Below are 15820 nucleotides of genomic sequence, written 5' to 3'. Positions count from 1 at the left end.
CCCTATCATCTTTGGGCCTCCTTGGACATACAACAGCCAGTTTGCTGGCATATGTCCAAGGAGAGAAAGGGGGCAGGGTGAGTAAAAAATTGAGGATAGAATCAGGCATGTACAACCGCCACCAAAATTCACCCCCTTTGGCCAACTCTCCACCCCCTACCACCCCCAAGCCACCTCAGAACAACCCCGAACCTCCCCCTCCACCTCTTAACCTGCCACAAACATACCCATGCTATAGTGCTTCCCAGAGTCTCTGCCTTATGCTCCATGCTTCCTGCTGTTTGCAGCAGCAGACCGGAAGCGTGCAACAGTGGCCCGGTGCCAGAAAGCACCTTGCACTGCTGGAACATGAGTTCTGGCAGTGCCGGGGGCAAATACAATTGGGCCCAGAGTCATCTTTCTGACCAATGCCAAGCCTATCATGGAAAACATTTAGTATTACTCTAAGATCCAACACCTAATTTGTTTGACCTTCTTATGGTTTTCCCTAATGTGCTCCCTCTTTCCTATTAATTAATGGGGCTAGTAATATAAGAATAGCTACCATTAGGCAGCATCAGAATACATAAGGAAGCTCTGCTGACCTCCTGCAGCCCTAGCCATGAGTGGTCTCTCAGTGACTGAGCTGGTGCTCTCAATAAAGAAAGGGTGCAGGCATGTTATCCGTTCTGCCTGCTTTCTAAGGATTGTTAAAGCTGCTGATCTGTTATCAATAAACAGCTATTGCTGTATTGCTGTCCAGCCTGCCTGCTGTTCCAGGGCATGTTAGGTTTGGGCTGATATTATTATTATTATTATTATTATTATTATTATTATTATTATTATTATTATTATTATTATTATTATTATTAGTCTAGATACAGCATAGATTGACAAGTAGAAGTTAAAAGTAGGACATTCATTTTATCTAATACTACAGGGTACTATTGAGATGCTTAGGGCTCAATCCCACAGTCACTCTGCGCTGCTGGAAAGGGGAAGACTGCCATACCAGGCAAGATCGGAACACCAATAAGTTGCTTATTTTCAGACTTTATTACAGTTTTTCCTTCCTTTTTTGTCTCCACTTTATTCTATCCCTCGGTTGCTCTTCTTCCTCCTTCCTCCTTCCACCTTCCTTCTCCAACCCTACCAATAAGAACATAAGAACATAAGAACAGCCCCACTGGATCAGGCCATAGGCCCATCTAGTCCAGCTTCCTGTATCTCACAGCGGCCCACCAAATGCCCCAGGGAGCACACCAGATAACAAGAGACCTCATCCTGGTGCCCTCCCCTACATCTGGCATTCTGACTTAACCCATTCCCATTCCCATTCCCAATGCTTGTCTAAGGGACAAACTTGTGGGAAAGAAACTCTATAGGGGCTTCAGCTGGAAGGGTACAAGAAGGTGATGAATAAGAGGCTAAGGGCCCAATCCTATCCGGCTTTCCAGCACCAGAGTAGCCGCAATGCAGTCCCAAGGTAAGGAAACAAATGTTCCCTTACCTTGAGGAGGCCTCTGTGACTGCCTCCCCACCACAGGATGCAGCACACGCCCCATTGGCACAGCAGCACCAGCCCTGGAAAATTGGATAGGATTTGGCCCTAAGATGTCTCCACAGCAGACAGTAAGCTTAAAACTGAACAGGTATTTTTATTCATATCCAACACAGCAGATTTCTCTTCCCTGGAACCTTATACCCCTTTGGAAAACCTCATCCAATGACTACATGAAATACAATTCTTTGACATTCTCATCAAAGTCATTTGGATCTCTTTGTTTCTCAGACTATAAATGATGGGATTCATGAGTGGTGGTAAAACTGTATACAAAATGGCAGCCAACAGGTCCACAGCTGGAGCTGACAGGGCCCTTGGCCTCAGGTAAGAAAATATTGCAGTGCTGAGAAACAAGGAAAATACAGCCAGGTGTGGCATGCAGGTCGAGAAGGCTTTATACCTGGCCTGAACTGATGGGATCTTCAACACCGTTGAGAAAATGTAACCATAGGAGAACAGTACACAGGAAAAGCAAAATAAGCTCCCAAAGACTACAACAGCAAAAAGGACCCATTTATTGGCCTTTGTATCAGAGCAAGATAAAAGTAGTAACTGTGGGATATCACAGAAGAATTGCTGAATGGTATTGGACCTGCAAAAGAGGAGTTTAAATGTATTGGTGGTGTTCACCACAGAATTGATTACCCCAAAGACCCAAGAAGCAGCTGCCATTTGTAAGCATGTGTTCCAGTTCATGATCAGAGTGTATTGTAAAGGATGGCAGATGGCAATGTAGCGGTCATAAGCCATCACCGTGAGAATGAACAGCTCCCCGCTTGCTAGCACGACAACTAAAAAAACCTGAGTGACACAACCTGAGAAAGAAATCAGTTTGTTGTTGGTCAAAGAAGTGGCCATCGATTTGGGGACAGTGGTTGAGATGTAGCAAATATCTGAGAATGATAAGTTGACCAAAAAGAAGTACATGGGGCTGTGAAGGTTGTGGTTGAGGATCACGGCTGTGATGAGGAGAAAATTCCCCAGCAAAGTTATCAAGTAAATAGAAAGAAACATCACAACATGGAAAATTTGCATGTCACGTTCATCAGAAAATCCCATCAGGAGGAACTCTGTTGCAGTTGATTGGTTGGCCATGATTTTTCTTTGAATTATTCTGCAGAAAAGGAGTTAAAAGATCATTAATTGGTGGTGGATATTAATACGGAACTAATATTATTTGCAGCATCATAAGTGTCAATGAAAATTGCAACTGCGAGGAATAAAGTCCTAACTAGGCCATGATTTTCTGCCTAACTCTCCTATGGTCTTCTGCCCAACTGTCTATATCACTGGTTCCCAACCTGTGGTCCATGGACCACAGGAGGTCTGTGAGACCTTGAGAAGTGAGCCGCAAGGTTTCAGAAATAAAAGACCACGTTAAATCACCTCCAGCATCTCACTTGTTACATGAAAATCCCCTTGTTGCCTTTTAGTTGTGATTTTCTCTCTATCTGGTTATGTACTATGGACTAAAATATCATGCAGGTTAAACTCACACAGGCCACAATCAAGTCAAGTCAGGCTCATGGTTACACAACCTCCACCTCCCTGTGTTCCCACATTATGGGAGGAAGTCTGGCATCTTAAATCATTATTTAAGTGTCTCCTACATTACTGTATTTGTTGTATTGTTTAACCCAATCACTGCTTAAGCACTGTATGCAAACTGGAACTGCTTTTCTTTGTGTTGCTGATTCATGGTATTGTTTAAGCCAGCCATAGTCCCCATTGAATTTTGCTGATAATCCTTTCAATGTTTTACACACTCCCAAGCACCCTGGTGGTAGTAAGCAAGCTACAATCCAGCTCAGCTCTGTCTGAAAACCCCTTTTTAAGAGAGGGCTCCCTCCCACGTGCTCTCTCTGGCTCTCCCTCCAAGGACCAACACATCTGTGTTGTGTCAGAGGGTCCTCTACACAGGACTCCCCCCCCCCACTGCTCTACAGGACAGGTAACTATCTTGCGCCTAGAACTCTTTCCCTTCTCCCCCGCCCCCCGTTTTTCTCCCCTTCTCTCCCCATCTTTAGTTAGCAACTGGGTTTGGCCACCAGGGACCCCTAAAATCCTTCCCTACAACTTTCCCTTTTCTAATTTCCTTGGATGCACCAAATGCTCTTTACATGCAACCACCATAAAAGCTAGGTACACTAGATTCAAGTACTAGGACCAAGAAACATATCATTTTTCCATGTGCATTATATTTACCTTTGTGCTTTTGTAATAAAACTACAATCTTTTATCTTTCTCTCAGTCACCTCTTTAAGCTAAAGGGAATTTCTCTGCATTATGCCGTCTTGTTATCCAGCCTGCAATCCTGAGGTTCCAATAAAGGGTAGTGTAATAATTCCCCTAAACAAAACAGCCCTTTTGGTAACACACTGGGAACAGACTGCCCACAGCCAGTACTGAAGTGTTGGAGGTGGCTGTTAGCAGTCTGTTCTTCATCCTCTCTGGTAGTCCGTGGGGGAGTGTTAGCTCAGGAGATGCTTCCCCACAGACCACCAGAAGAGTGGAGAATGAACTGCCTGCAGCCAGCTACAAAAGCAGCAACCCACAAATCTTCTCTATAAATAATAAATCTTGAATAAATTGTCTCTGTTATGAATGTATTTTTTGTGTGCAGGGGGGGTGGTAGGTTACATGTGGTCCATGATGACTCTGATTTTTGCGCCAGTGGTCCACAGGCTCCTAAAGGTTGGGAACCACTGGTCTATACAAACCCCTTGCTGCTTATCTGAGATAGCTTTAGGTTGAAAAGTTGTCTAACTTTTGTGCTATCTCGATATAAAAACACCATAGAACTATCTCTAGCTGGCCAAAACTTGGATCCTTTGTGAGGGGACACATAAAGTCATCCATGAAGACACCGATTGCTCACTGAGGAATTTTAACTGAGACTGTGTTCATGTGTTGAAAAATACATTTAAGCAAATTGAGAGCAAAGCCGTGGAGCCATCTACTGCTCAGTAAACAAGCATCATTGTCTGAGGAAAAACATTATTCAATAACATCCAAGAAAAAAACAAGCAAGAAACAAGGATGCAGAATACTTGCAGCGCGTGATTCTTCAGTGCTATTGGATTCAGTGCTTTGCATGAGATAGTTCCATTTCCAGTGTGTTCCACTGTCACAATACATTCGGAGTGGCAGCCCCAGGTTTTATTTTAAAAACATTTCTTTTTTTCAAACATTGTATAGCCACATTAATAGCAAGGGGGCTATATTTTATTACCATACTTCTGTTACTAAAATTCTAGCCCTAAGTAGGCAAATTGTAGAAGAGCATTTTCTACTTCCTCCTAACACAACTGTCAAAATTCAGACTAACAGCACAATCCTTTGCATGTGTATTACATGGTAGGTCCAATTTTTTTCAAAGGAGCTTACTTCCAGCTAAGTGTACAATCACACCCTAAGAAGACCAATTAAGGTTCTACAGCAGTGATTTTCAACCATTTTTGTCTTATGGCACACTGACAAGGTACTAAAATGTCAAGGCACACCTTCAGTCTTCTGACAATTGACAAGGCACTCCATGCTGTCGGTGGGGGGCTCACATCCCCCACTGGCACTACTAATAAATGGCCCTCCCCCAAAATCCTAGGGCACACCTGCGGACCATTCGTGACACACCAGTGTGCCATGGCACAGTCATTGAAAAAGGCTGTTCTATAGTAACAGATGTTACTGCAAATATGTTACTTTCAGGACAATCCCACCATACATGTGCAGCAAGGCTGCAAAGGACCAAACCCAACCTGATATTTCCAACAGTTATCAGAGGGCAAGTCAAAATCTTTTTTCTTTTTTTTTAATCTTTCAATCTACAGTAGTAAGAGTGAAACACCACTTGTAGATTCTTTTGAAGAAATTTTATTTTGACCATGCATAATAAAAAACTGCTAGGCCACAAAAGCTTACTACTGAAAAATGTATTTGTTAAAGTTTGTCTCTAGGGGCCCAATCCTATCCAATTTTCCAGCACTGGTGCAGTTGCAATGCAGCCCCAAGGTAAAGGAACAAATGTTCCCTGTACCTTAAGGAAGCCTCTGTGACTACTACCCAACCACAAGATGCAGTGCATGCCCCATTGGCACAGCTGCACTGGCACTGGAAAATTGGATAGGATTGGGCCCTAAGTTGTCACAGATCAGAAAGGCAGATTCTGTAGAGCAATGCAATGAATGTAGATGAGCAACAGGGATGAACCGAATGGATTGCACTCACCTCTTAAGTCTCTCAGAAGATGCACGGAAAAATGCTTCTGCAAGGTTTTCATTGGAAGACACATTTTTATTATTAAACAGTATTTATATACTGCTTTTCAGTGAAGCATTCACAAAGCAATTTACAGAGAAAAATCAAATAACTAATGGCTCCCTGTTCCAAAAGGGCTCACAATCTAAAAAGATGCAAAAGAACACCAATAGACAGCCACAAGAAAAGACACTGCTGCGGTGAGGGGAGCCAGTTATTATCCCCCCCCTGCTAAATAAAAGAAGAGCACCCACTTGAAAAAGTGCCTCTTACCCAGTTACCAGGGTTATATTGTGAGAAGGAGGATCAAGAAGAGGAAGGGAAGTCACTGCAGTTCCCTGTGGTGTTTCAAGGTGTAATTCCATGGAGAGCACCACTGTTCCCATGCTGTTGTGCCAAGACTGTTTGCAAGCAGTAAAGTTGCAAATCTTTTCTACAAGTTCCTTCCCCCCCTCCACATACCATCAGTCCCGGATATGTTCTTTGTAATGACCATTTTATGGAGACAGGATGGGGTACTTGGATTCCAGGCACCAATCTTATTTATGTTTGATGCTAGCGGAATGTGTGTTCTCCCAAGTGAGATGTTCCAAAAACGCCATCAAGTGATTTGTGAAAGTGTTACTTGCCAGCATACGGGCGGGAAGTCTGGAGCCTTCCCGGGTGTGCCAGCGCAGTGAAGGACACCTGCCATACCAAGTGAATGTGGTGCAGGGAGAGGAAGAGAGCAGGAGAAGGGGAGAATGGGGTGGAATGGGAAGGAGTGGGTGGACTGGGCCTAGGAGAGGAGCAGGCACCGTTGTGCTGGTGCACACCATAGTCTAGCTCCCTCCCTGGGCCTAATTCACCTGCATGGATCAACTCAGATTTGCACAGCTGGTGTTGCTGGCACAGGTCTGAGTTGACCCATAGTGGCTGCTGTGGTCCCCTTGTCCCAAGGAGACAACCAGCAGCTGAAATTCCCCAAGGGATGCAGTGTAGCCTTGTGATAGCATGACTGCATCACCACACAGGAATTTAGTTAGGATTGGGTTGTTACCCACCTTTAAAACCATCTAAGCCATAGGTTTTCAGACTGGGGCATCACGATGCCCCAGCCTGTGGGTCCTGGCCTCTTTGCCCTTAAGGCGTGGGGGCAGCCAGGAGGCAGGGAGGAGGCAGCGGCGCGATCCCCAGGATCATGCCGCTTAAGGGGCTGCAGGGGCTTGGCTGCACTTACCAGAGCCTCCTGCAGCCTCCTGGGGGTGCCAGGAGCCCTGACTCATCATCTGCAGGGCTCCCCGATGCTTCCAAAGTGAAAGTGGGGAGATTGCGCCCCACCTCCACTAAACCGGAAGTGGAGTGCGATTGCTCCACTTCCACTTCTGACGGGGCTGCAGGGACTGGGGTGCACCCACCAGTCCCTGCAGCAGCCTTCCTGGGGTGTGGGGAGCCCTGTGCAAGCCTATGCAGGGGTCCCCAGGTCAGGGAAAGTGAGAGTAGAGTGATCGTGCTCCCAGTTTTGTGGAGGCAGAGCACAATCCCTCCACTTTCACTTTCCTTGACCTGGGGAGCCCTGCAGGAGCTCGTGCAGGTCTCCCTGTACCTCAGAAAGGCTGCTGCAGGGACTGGTGGTAGTACCCCAGTCCCTTCAGCCCCCCGAGCGGCGCGATCCTGGGGAATATTATTATTATTAACAGTATGTATATACCACTTTTCAGTGAAAGGTTCACAAAGCGGTTTACAGAGAAAATCAAATAACCAATGGCTCCTTGTCCTAAAAGGGCTCACAATCTAAAAAGATGTGAAAAGAATACCAGCAGACAACTATTTGAAAAGACACTGCTGGGGTGAGGAGAGCCAGTTACTCTCCCCCATTAGATAGAAGAGGAGCACCCACTTGAAAAAGTGCCTTTTACCCACTTAGCAGGGATCAATAATGTTACAGAAATCTTCTTACGGAATCTGGATACACTTACACAGGCATTCACATTATGAAACGTTTCAATTTCTTTGGGATTTTCAGCACACTCTCCTGGATATCTTTGTTCCGGAGGCTATAAATGATGGGATTGAGAACTGGTGGCAAAACAGCATACAAAAGAGCAGAGAGTAGATCCAGAGTTGGAAAGGAAAGCTCTTTAGGCCTCACATATGAAAACATTGTTGTGATTACAAATAAGGAAAAGATTGTCAAATGGGGAATGCAGGTTGAGAAGGCCCTATATCTACCTTGATCTGATGAAATCTTCAGCACAGCAGAGAAGATGTAGCCATAGGAAACGGAGATACCCCCAACGCAGAAGACACCCACGATGGATCCAAGAACAGTCACTAGAATATGATTAGCTTGTGTATCAGTGCAAGATATTTTTTGTAACTGGGGCATATCACAGAAAAACTGCCTGATAATATTGGTGCTGCAGAAATTTAACCTAAAAGTCATACCGGTTTCTATAACTCCATTGAGGACACCGAGTGTCCAGGAAGCAGCTGCCATCTGGATACAAGCAACCCAGTTCATGATTATTGTGTATTGTAAAGGACAGCATATTGCTATGTAACGGTCATAAGCCATGACGGTGAGTAGGGCCAGCTCAACGCTCCCAAATGCAATGACTGAAAACACTTGGGCAAAACATCCAGAGAAGGAAATCAGTTTGTTGTTTGTCCAAGAATCAGCCATGGACTTGGGGACAGTGGCGGAGATGTAGCCAACATCAGAAAATGATAAATTGACCAAAAAGAAGTACATAGGACTGTGGAGGTTGTGGTTCAGAGCCACAGCTATAATAAGGAGAAAGTTCCCTGTTAAAGCGATGAAGTAAATGGAGAGAAAGATCCCAAAATGGAAGATTTGCATCTGACGGTCATCAGAAAATCCCATGAGAAGAAATTCTGTCACAGAGGAGTGGTTGATCATCGTAGTTCTTAATATGCTTTGAAGAAGAGAGAAGGATAGTCAATTAGCTGATAGAAACAAGTTTGTTTTCTTGTTGCAGAGGGGAGCAGCAACCACAGAGGAGTGCAACCACAGAGGAGTTGCAACCCCAGAGGAGTGGTTGATCATCATAGTTCTTAATACACTTTGAAGAAGAGAGGATAGTCAATTAGCTGATAGAAACAAGTTTGTTTTCTTGTTGCAGAAGCATGCATACATACAGCTGTTGGATTGGTAAACCAAATTAATCAGGATAGCAATCAATCGAATGGTTGGCAACCTTCAGTCTCGAAAGACTATGGTATAAGCCTACAGCACCTGGTATTCCCTGGCAGTCTCCCATTCACGTACTAACCAGGCCTGACCCTGCTTAGCTTCTGAGATCAAATGAGATCCAGCATGTGCAGGGTAACAGTTGCTGAGCAATCAATCACTTAGTGATCAAAGTGGACCACTCTACAGTCAGTTGAAACAAACTTCTTGTATTTTTTTCAAGTTGTTCAGATTCATTGGTTAAGTGAGCCTATTCAAGAATGCATGGTCTGAGTTTATTTATTGAACATTTAATCAACTTAAGAATTCACCATGTCTTTAAGATGCTAGTTAAGCATGCTGGTCAATAATTCCTTCCATTGTTGCATTGCAAGTGTGTTACTTGGTGAATCTAGCAAATACTGATGGCAGCTACACATGCAGAGTGACGACTGAGGGTCCAATCCTATCCCATTTTCTGGTGCCAGGGCAGCCACAATGCAGCCCCAAGGTAAGGGAACAAATGTTCCCATACTTTGAGGAGGCCTCTGTGACTGCCTCCCCGCCACAGGATGCAGTGCATGCCCCATTGGCATGGCTGCACCGGGACTGGAAAATTGGATAGGATTGGGCCCTGAATTATTAAAACCCTCCAGTTCAATAAAAAGAGATCAATTACTCAAGAATAATGATTTTTTTTGACACATCCCGATCAATCTATTCCACTAGTAATAAACATCTAAATACTTCACCCATTGAATAAACAATGCTCATAAGTTGTCAAAGATAAAAACTGAAATTGTATTTAAATAATCCAATGAAAAGATAAGAGTTACTGAAATTATCAGTTGCTTTTTTCTACACAGTGCTTATTATCTGTACTGCAGCGAGTCATGGACTCTTCGTTCACAACAGGAGAGGAAACTGAACACTTTCCACATACACTGCCTCCGACGCATCCTCGGCATCACCTGGCAGGACAAAGTTCCAAAAAACACAGTCCTGGAACGAGCTGGAATCCCTAGCATGTATGCACTGCTGAAACAGAGACGCCTGCATCGGCTTGGTCATGTTTTGAGAATGGGTGATGACTGGATCCCAAAGGATCTCCTCTATGGAGAACTTGTTCAGGGAAAGCGCCCTACAGGTAGACCACAGCTGCAAAACAGAGATATCTGCAAGAGGGATCTGAAGGCCTTAGGAATGGACCTCAACAAGTGGGAAACCTTGGCCTCTGAGCATCCCACTTGGAGGCAGGCTGTGCAGCATGGCCTCTTCCAGTTTGAAGAGACACTTGCCCAACAGACTGAGGCAAAGAGGCAAAGAAGGAAGGCCCATAGCCAGGAAGACACACCAGGGACAGACTACATTTGCTCCCAGTGTGGAAGGGATTGTCACTTCCGAATTGGCCTTTTTAGCCACACTAGACGCTGTGCCAGAACCACTTTTCATAGCACAATACCATAGTCTTCCGAGACTGAAGGATGCCAATGATGCTTATCATCTGTTTATGCATCCACAATGCTTATTCATTTCCATAAGACCCTGGGGTGGAAACACTTTGTTTTACAACGATCTCGTCATTCTTTTTGAGGACTCATCTTCACATTCATCTATGGATTTTTCTATGCAGTACATATATCTTTTCTTTGTATTATTTATTTACCCTAACGATAATAGGAGACAAAATGGTTTAAATTTTTTCCCTTTTTATAAGTTCTTGTAACTGCATCAATCCTACTAGGTTCCAGATATTTCACATTCATTTCAGAACTGAAATCCTAAGCAGGATTTCAGAAGGACCCCCTGAACTTGAATGAGAATAAACGAAGAGTATTTACTCACCTCTGTTTCTCTCAGATAATCTGTGTGATAATGTGTTTGTGCAAGAACTCTCTTGGAAGCTGGGCACATGTCCTAAAGTAATAAGATTAGAAGAAGAAAACGGGAGACATCCCACTTTTGTGATGTGCAGCAATGTGCTAAAGAGTGTCATCATTTGTTGGAAGATATATGAGCTGCAAAAAGAAGGTTGAGTCATCCTTCTTCTCTGTGTTTCCCCAGGAGTCAACAGTTCCCATGATGTTCTGCAAGGCAAGGTCTATTAAACAATTGGCAAACTTGCAAAACTTTGCTTCGGGTTCTTTCCCCACAAACCAATGCAACTCCTGACATTTAGACTCAATGTCTAATTAATGGTTCCAGTTACTTATTAGAGAATGAAGGGTATATACAACCAGAGGAATCACATAAGCACACCTTGTGATTCTTGGTGGTAGATTGCCTTGAATTGTGTAAGGGTGCAATTCAAAAGTGCCCTTGAGCCGACAAAAGTCCCTTGCATCGGCCCATCGTCATCATGACAGAGTAACTCTGGGCTGCTTGGATTTGTGCCACTGAATTAGGTGGTGCAGATACAAGCAGACCCATTGGGGCTGCTGTGGTTCTACCTGGAGTAAGGGGAATTTTTTCCCCTTTCCTCAGGCTGAGCCACAGTCAGCCCCAGACTTGTACTGTATACAGTGCAGGCCCACCAGCCTGCCTGCTCCAGCACAAGTTAGGACTGAGCTGTAAATAAGCATTTAGGTGTCGTTCTACACCTAATTCCAATGTCATTGGTTAATGCTAGAGCAGGGGTGCTCAAACTTTCAACTTTAGGGATGTTGGACTTTTAACAAATGTATAGAAGAAAGAATTTCAGCAGGTGCAACTTGTCATCCCACAGATGACAAGCTGCACCTGCTGAAATTCCCTCTTCTATACACTTGTTAAAGGTCCAGCATCCCTAAAGTTGAAAGTTTGAGCATCCCTGTGCTATAGTCTGGTGCTAGGAAATAAATTTTTAATGACTCATTTCACTGCTCATAATTTTAGGACAATGTTCGACATTACTGTACATGTGAATCATGGCCTGGAGTATGTCAGAAACAGAAACATGGCATGGGGAAAAGCTGGGGAGATTTTGGACTTTTTCCTTGCTGTGGTTTTACTTCTGATGCACCCCTCACCTCATGCCATTTTAAAGGGGAAAAAGATACACTTGTTATCCACAGACTCCATGAGATTCACTTAGCCACTTCTGTAAGTGTAACCCATTTCACCACATGCATGGTCTCTTTGTGCCCATTCATGGCCCTTGTATCTCAAATCCCCAGTGACAAGTTAGAAAAATCTCACTATTCTTACAGGGCCATGAGAAGAAAGACTTTACTTACATCAGAGTGATAACAACCTGGTGGAAGTCTTTCCTAGCAGCAGGGGCCTGTCCTTGCAATTCAAATTAAGTATCTTGGAGGAGGGATGCCATTTTAGGACACCAGTGGCCCATAGCATATGGCAACCAGGAAGGGGCGAGCATACGAAGAGGTCAACGGAAGCCCATCAAGAGTCAAGAATTCCTCCCTTGGTTCTTTTGGGGGAAGCCAAGGTTGAGAGATTCACAATATTGCAAAGCCCCCCATCCCCAGCATCACCACTCACTATTACAGGTAAGATTCAGGTTCATAAAGTTCATTTGGTACATAGCAAAGAGGGTCTGCAAGAATCTATCCACATTTTCTCCATAGGATCAATGATTCTGTAACCACGGTTTCTGTTACTGCAGGTTTCTCCAAGACCATGACCCTCACGGTTAACAAGATACATGAGGATGTTTTATGGTGATATGTGATGATGCTTCTCCTTCAAAACTAAGATGATGTAAATCCATTGTACCTTACTGAACACTACATCAGATGCCAAATAGTTCGGTTACATTGTCCTTATTATAATTTAGATGTATTTTACAAAACACGGGCAGCGCAATCCTAATTTGTGCTGGAATGAGGAGGCCGGCAGGCCTGCCCCCTATCCAACACGAGTTTGGAGTTGAAAGTGGATCAGCCCAGGGCAAGGGGAATCACTTTCCCATACCCCAGGGAGAGCCACTACAGCTCCAATGGGTCTACTTGGATCTGAACCACCTACAGAGGTGGCGCATATCTGAGCAGCTCAGAGTTGCCCCGGGCTGCCTGGGAACAGGGATAGGATCCGGCATAACTGCTGGATACAGGCTCTGCCCCCTGCTTCTCCATCACTCTCCCACAGGCCTGCCCACAGCCCCCCTTCACCCCACCCCAAAATGCCTCCCTCCAGCCCTCCCCACACACACCCCTCCAGACACCTGCGCTGGCCTGGAAAGCAGAAGATATCCATTGGTAAAGCTCCTCACAAGAAGACTACTGACATTTTACACATAATGAAATGACAGGTAGATAGGTAGGTAGCGATAGATAGACTTTGGACGTTTCTTGACTGTATCTTTTCAGAATTCAGTTTGGGTGAGGTAGTCATGTTCTATTAATGGTCCTCCATGTGAACATGTCCCCCTTTATACTGAAGCTGCATTTTAGAAAGAGAGCTATAATAAATATATCTGCCTGTTAAACTAGCTTACTGTATCACGCAAGTTAAAAAACACACACAAAAAACTGGAGAGTCTTGTTCCTCAAGGTCTAATTTCATAAATCTTCATAGAGAATAGGGATGGGGCAACATGTTCCTCACAGTGCATATTTTGTGCATTAAGAATCAAATTCAACCACAAACAGTCTAGTGCTACCTAACTCTGTGCATGCCAAACCTTTTGCATCAAAAGGGTGCATGCCACATCCCACAGGGGAGTTTCGAGCTGTGGAGGCCCCCTCAAGGTAAGGGAACACTTGTTCCCTTGCCCTGGGGTAAGCCCTCACAGCCCAGAACATCATGTAGAAGACTCCAAAAGCCACTTCCAGTTTTTGGAAAGCTACTTCTTGTTTGTTTCTGAAAACTGGAAGTGGTTTTCAGATGTTTCTGAAGGCTTTTCTGTGGCCTGTGGAGATCCAAAGAGTGGGTTGCTGGCCTGGCATGACCCAGAGGAGCCCCCCCCCCCCCGGCACCATAAGGTTGGTTGTGGCATGGGAAATTTGGGGACTCTTGTTCACCCCTGGTCAAGAGGGACAATTTCACCCTGCTAAACATTCAACAAGCTCCATTTGAAAAAGTGCTTCTTTGCCCAGTTTGTAGGGGTACCTAGTTTTGTGTCAATTTCCATTTAACGGAGGGTATATTGTAATGAGATATGGACATCTGACAGGGGAAATTATGGGTTCCTTCCCGAGTCCTGCTGGTTTAGTTTTTGAGTACGTCTTGGTAGCAGGACATGCCACAGAGATGTACAGCTCTGTCTTCGTCTGATATAATTGCCCCAGGATCTGTCACAGAATTTCCTCAGTCCTGCTTTGATCTCTTTGTTCCTCATGCTATAAATTATAGGATTTATAAGAGGGGGAAGAACACAGTAAGCCATGGCAACTGCGCTGTCCAGACCTGTTAGAGAGGTGGAAGTCAGTTTTAGGTTTGCAAGGGTGCCAGTGAAAAGAAACAAAGAGACAACAGCGAGGTGTGGGATGCAGGTAGAAAAGGCTTTCTCTCTGCCCTGTGTAGAGGGGATCCTGAACAATGCCTTGAAGATCTCCACATAAGACCCAACAATAAAACCAAAGCAGCCCAGCCCTAAACATACACTTAAGCCAAGAGCCACAACTTCAATAAGGTACAAGTCTGAGCAGGAGAGTTTGAGCAATTGTGGGATCTCACAGAAGAACTGATTGATGATGTTGGAGCAGAAGGGGACTGCAAATGTAGCTCCGGTGTGTAGTGTTGCAAAGAGCAGACCACTGATCCATGTGGTGGCTGCCATTTGGATGGAGGCTTCCTTATTCACCACTGTCTCATATTGCAGTGGGTCACATATGGCAACATACCGGTCATAAGCCATGACGGTGAGGAGGAAGAAATCTGATGCCATGAAGAAGAAGAGGAAGAAGACTTGAATGATGCATTCGGAGTACGATATTAACTGGGTGTTCACGAGAGAGTTCTCCATGGCTTTGAGCATAGTGACTGAGATGTACCCAAGATCCATAACAGAGAGATTGGCCAGGAAGAAGTACATGGGACTGTGAAGACGGGAATCTGTTGTGACAGCCATGAGGATGAGGATGTTCCCTATTAAAGCTGCCAAATAAATCAGCAGAAAGATTGCAAAGTAGGCAAATTGTATCTCCCGAACCTCAGAGAATCCCAAGAGCAGGAATTCAGTAATGGTGCTTTCATTGGTCATTGTGTCCTTAAAACATTTTGACCTACCTGAAATTAGATAGGGAGAAATCAGAGATTAGTACAGTGTGAGCCACTTAACGTTCTCCAATCCCCATTGTTATGCGATTACATTGTTAAGTGAATCTACTGCCTTTGAGCACAATCCTAACCCCTTATGTCAGTGCTTTCCAGCACTGACATAAGGGCAATGCAGCTCTGAGGTAAGGGAACAAACATTCCCTTACTTTGAGGAGGCCTCCGTGAGTGACACCCAACTGCAAGATGCAGCACACGTCCCATTGGCACTGCTATACCAGTGCTGGAAAGCACTGACATAAGGGCTTAGAATTGTGCCCTTTGTTGTGTAAACAGACACTCCCTGCCAGTAGCTGGCTACATAGGCTACTGGTGATATATTGCCTCTTCTTTGCATTAAGAGCCTCTTTGTTGTGTTAACACACACTCTCCTGCAGGCTATGGGAGACCTGACTGCCTCATTAAGAGCCTCTTTGTTGTGCTTTGACCACCGTCCTACATATGTGGTTCGTCATTAAGTGGCATATGACTGTAATGTAGAATGTTTTCACACTAACTGAAATATCCACATCCCCATCCACAAATATTTATTCTAGATTTTACGTAGATTGTAGTTCTCATCAAAATGAGTACCACTCACCCCTTAAATTAGAACTCAGGATCACCCAATAAAATTGATTGGCAATAGGCAT

The 15820-nt window shown here is 44.6% G+C and overlaps 3 protein-coding genes across 3 annotated transcripts; all 3 read right to left on the bottom strand.

The window, feature by feature from the left end:
* Window positions 1-1678: 1678 nt before the first annotated feature.
* LOC136652871 (olfactory receptor 14A16-like) lies at window positions 1679-2638 on the bottom strand. Its single transcript, XM_066629799.1, has one exon. The coding sequence runs from the start codon at window positions 2636-2638 to the stop codon at window positions 1679-1681; it is 960 nt and encodes a 319-aa protein (XP_066485896.1).
* Window positions 2639-7766: 5128 nt separating this feature from the next.
* LOC136652870 (olfactory receptor 14A16-like) lies at window positions 7767-8702 on the bottom strand. Its single transcript, XM_066629798.1, has one exon. The coding sequence runs from the start codon at window positions 8700-8702 to the stop codon at window positions 7767-7769; it is 936 nt and encodes a 311-aa protein (XP_066485895.1).
* A 2967-nt stretch (window positions 8703-11669) lies between these two features.
* LOC136651087 (olfactory receptor 14I1-like) lies at window positions 11670-15114 on the bottom strand. Its single transcript, XM_066627208.1, has 2 exons — window positions 14217-15114; window positions 11670-11707 (listed from the first exon to the last, which is right to left on the bottom strand). The coding sequence occupies exons 1-2, from the start codon at window positions 15112-15114 to the stop codon at window positions 11670-11672; spliced, it is 936 nt and encodes a 311-aa protein (XP_066483305.1).
* Window positions 15115-15820: the final 706 nt, after the last annotated feature.

Source organism: Tiliqua scincoides, chromosome 5 (assembly GCF_035046505.1).
Source record: "Tiliqua scincoides isolate rTilSci1 chromosome 5, rTilSci1.hap2, whole genome shotgun sequence".
Lineage (NCBI taxonomy): Eukaryota > Metazoa > Chordata > Lepidosauria > Squamata > Scincidae > Tiliqua > Tiliqua scincoides.
The sequence above is the reverse complement of the archived record's forward strand: the minus strand, read 5'-3'. Positions and strand labels throughout refer to the sequence as shown.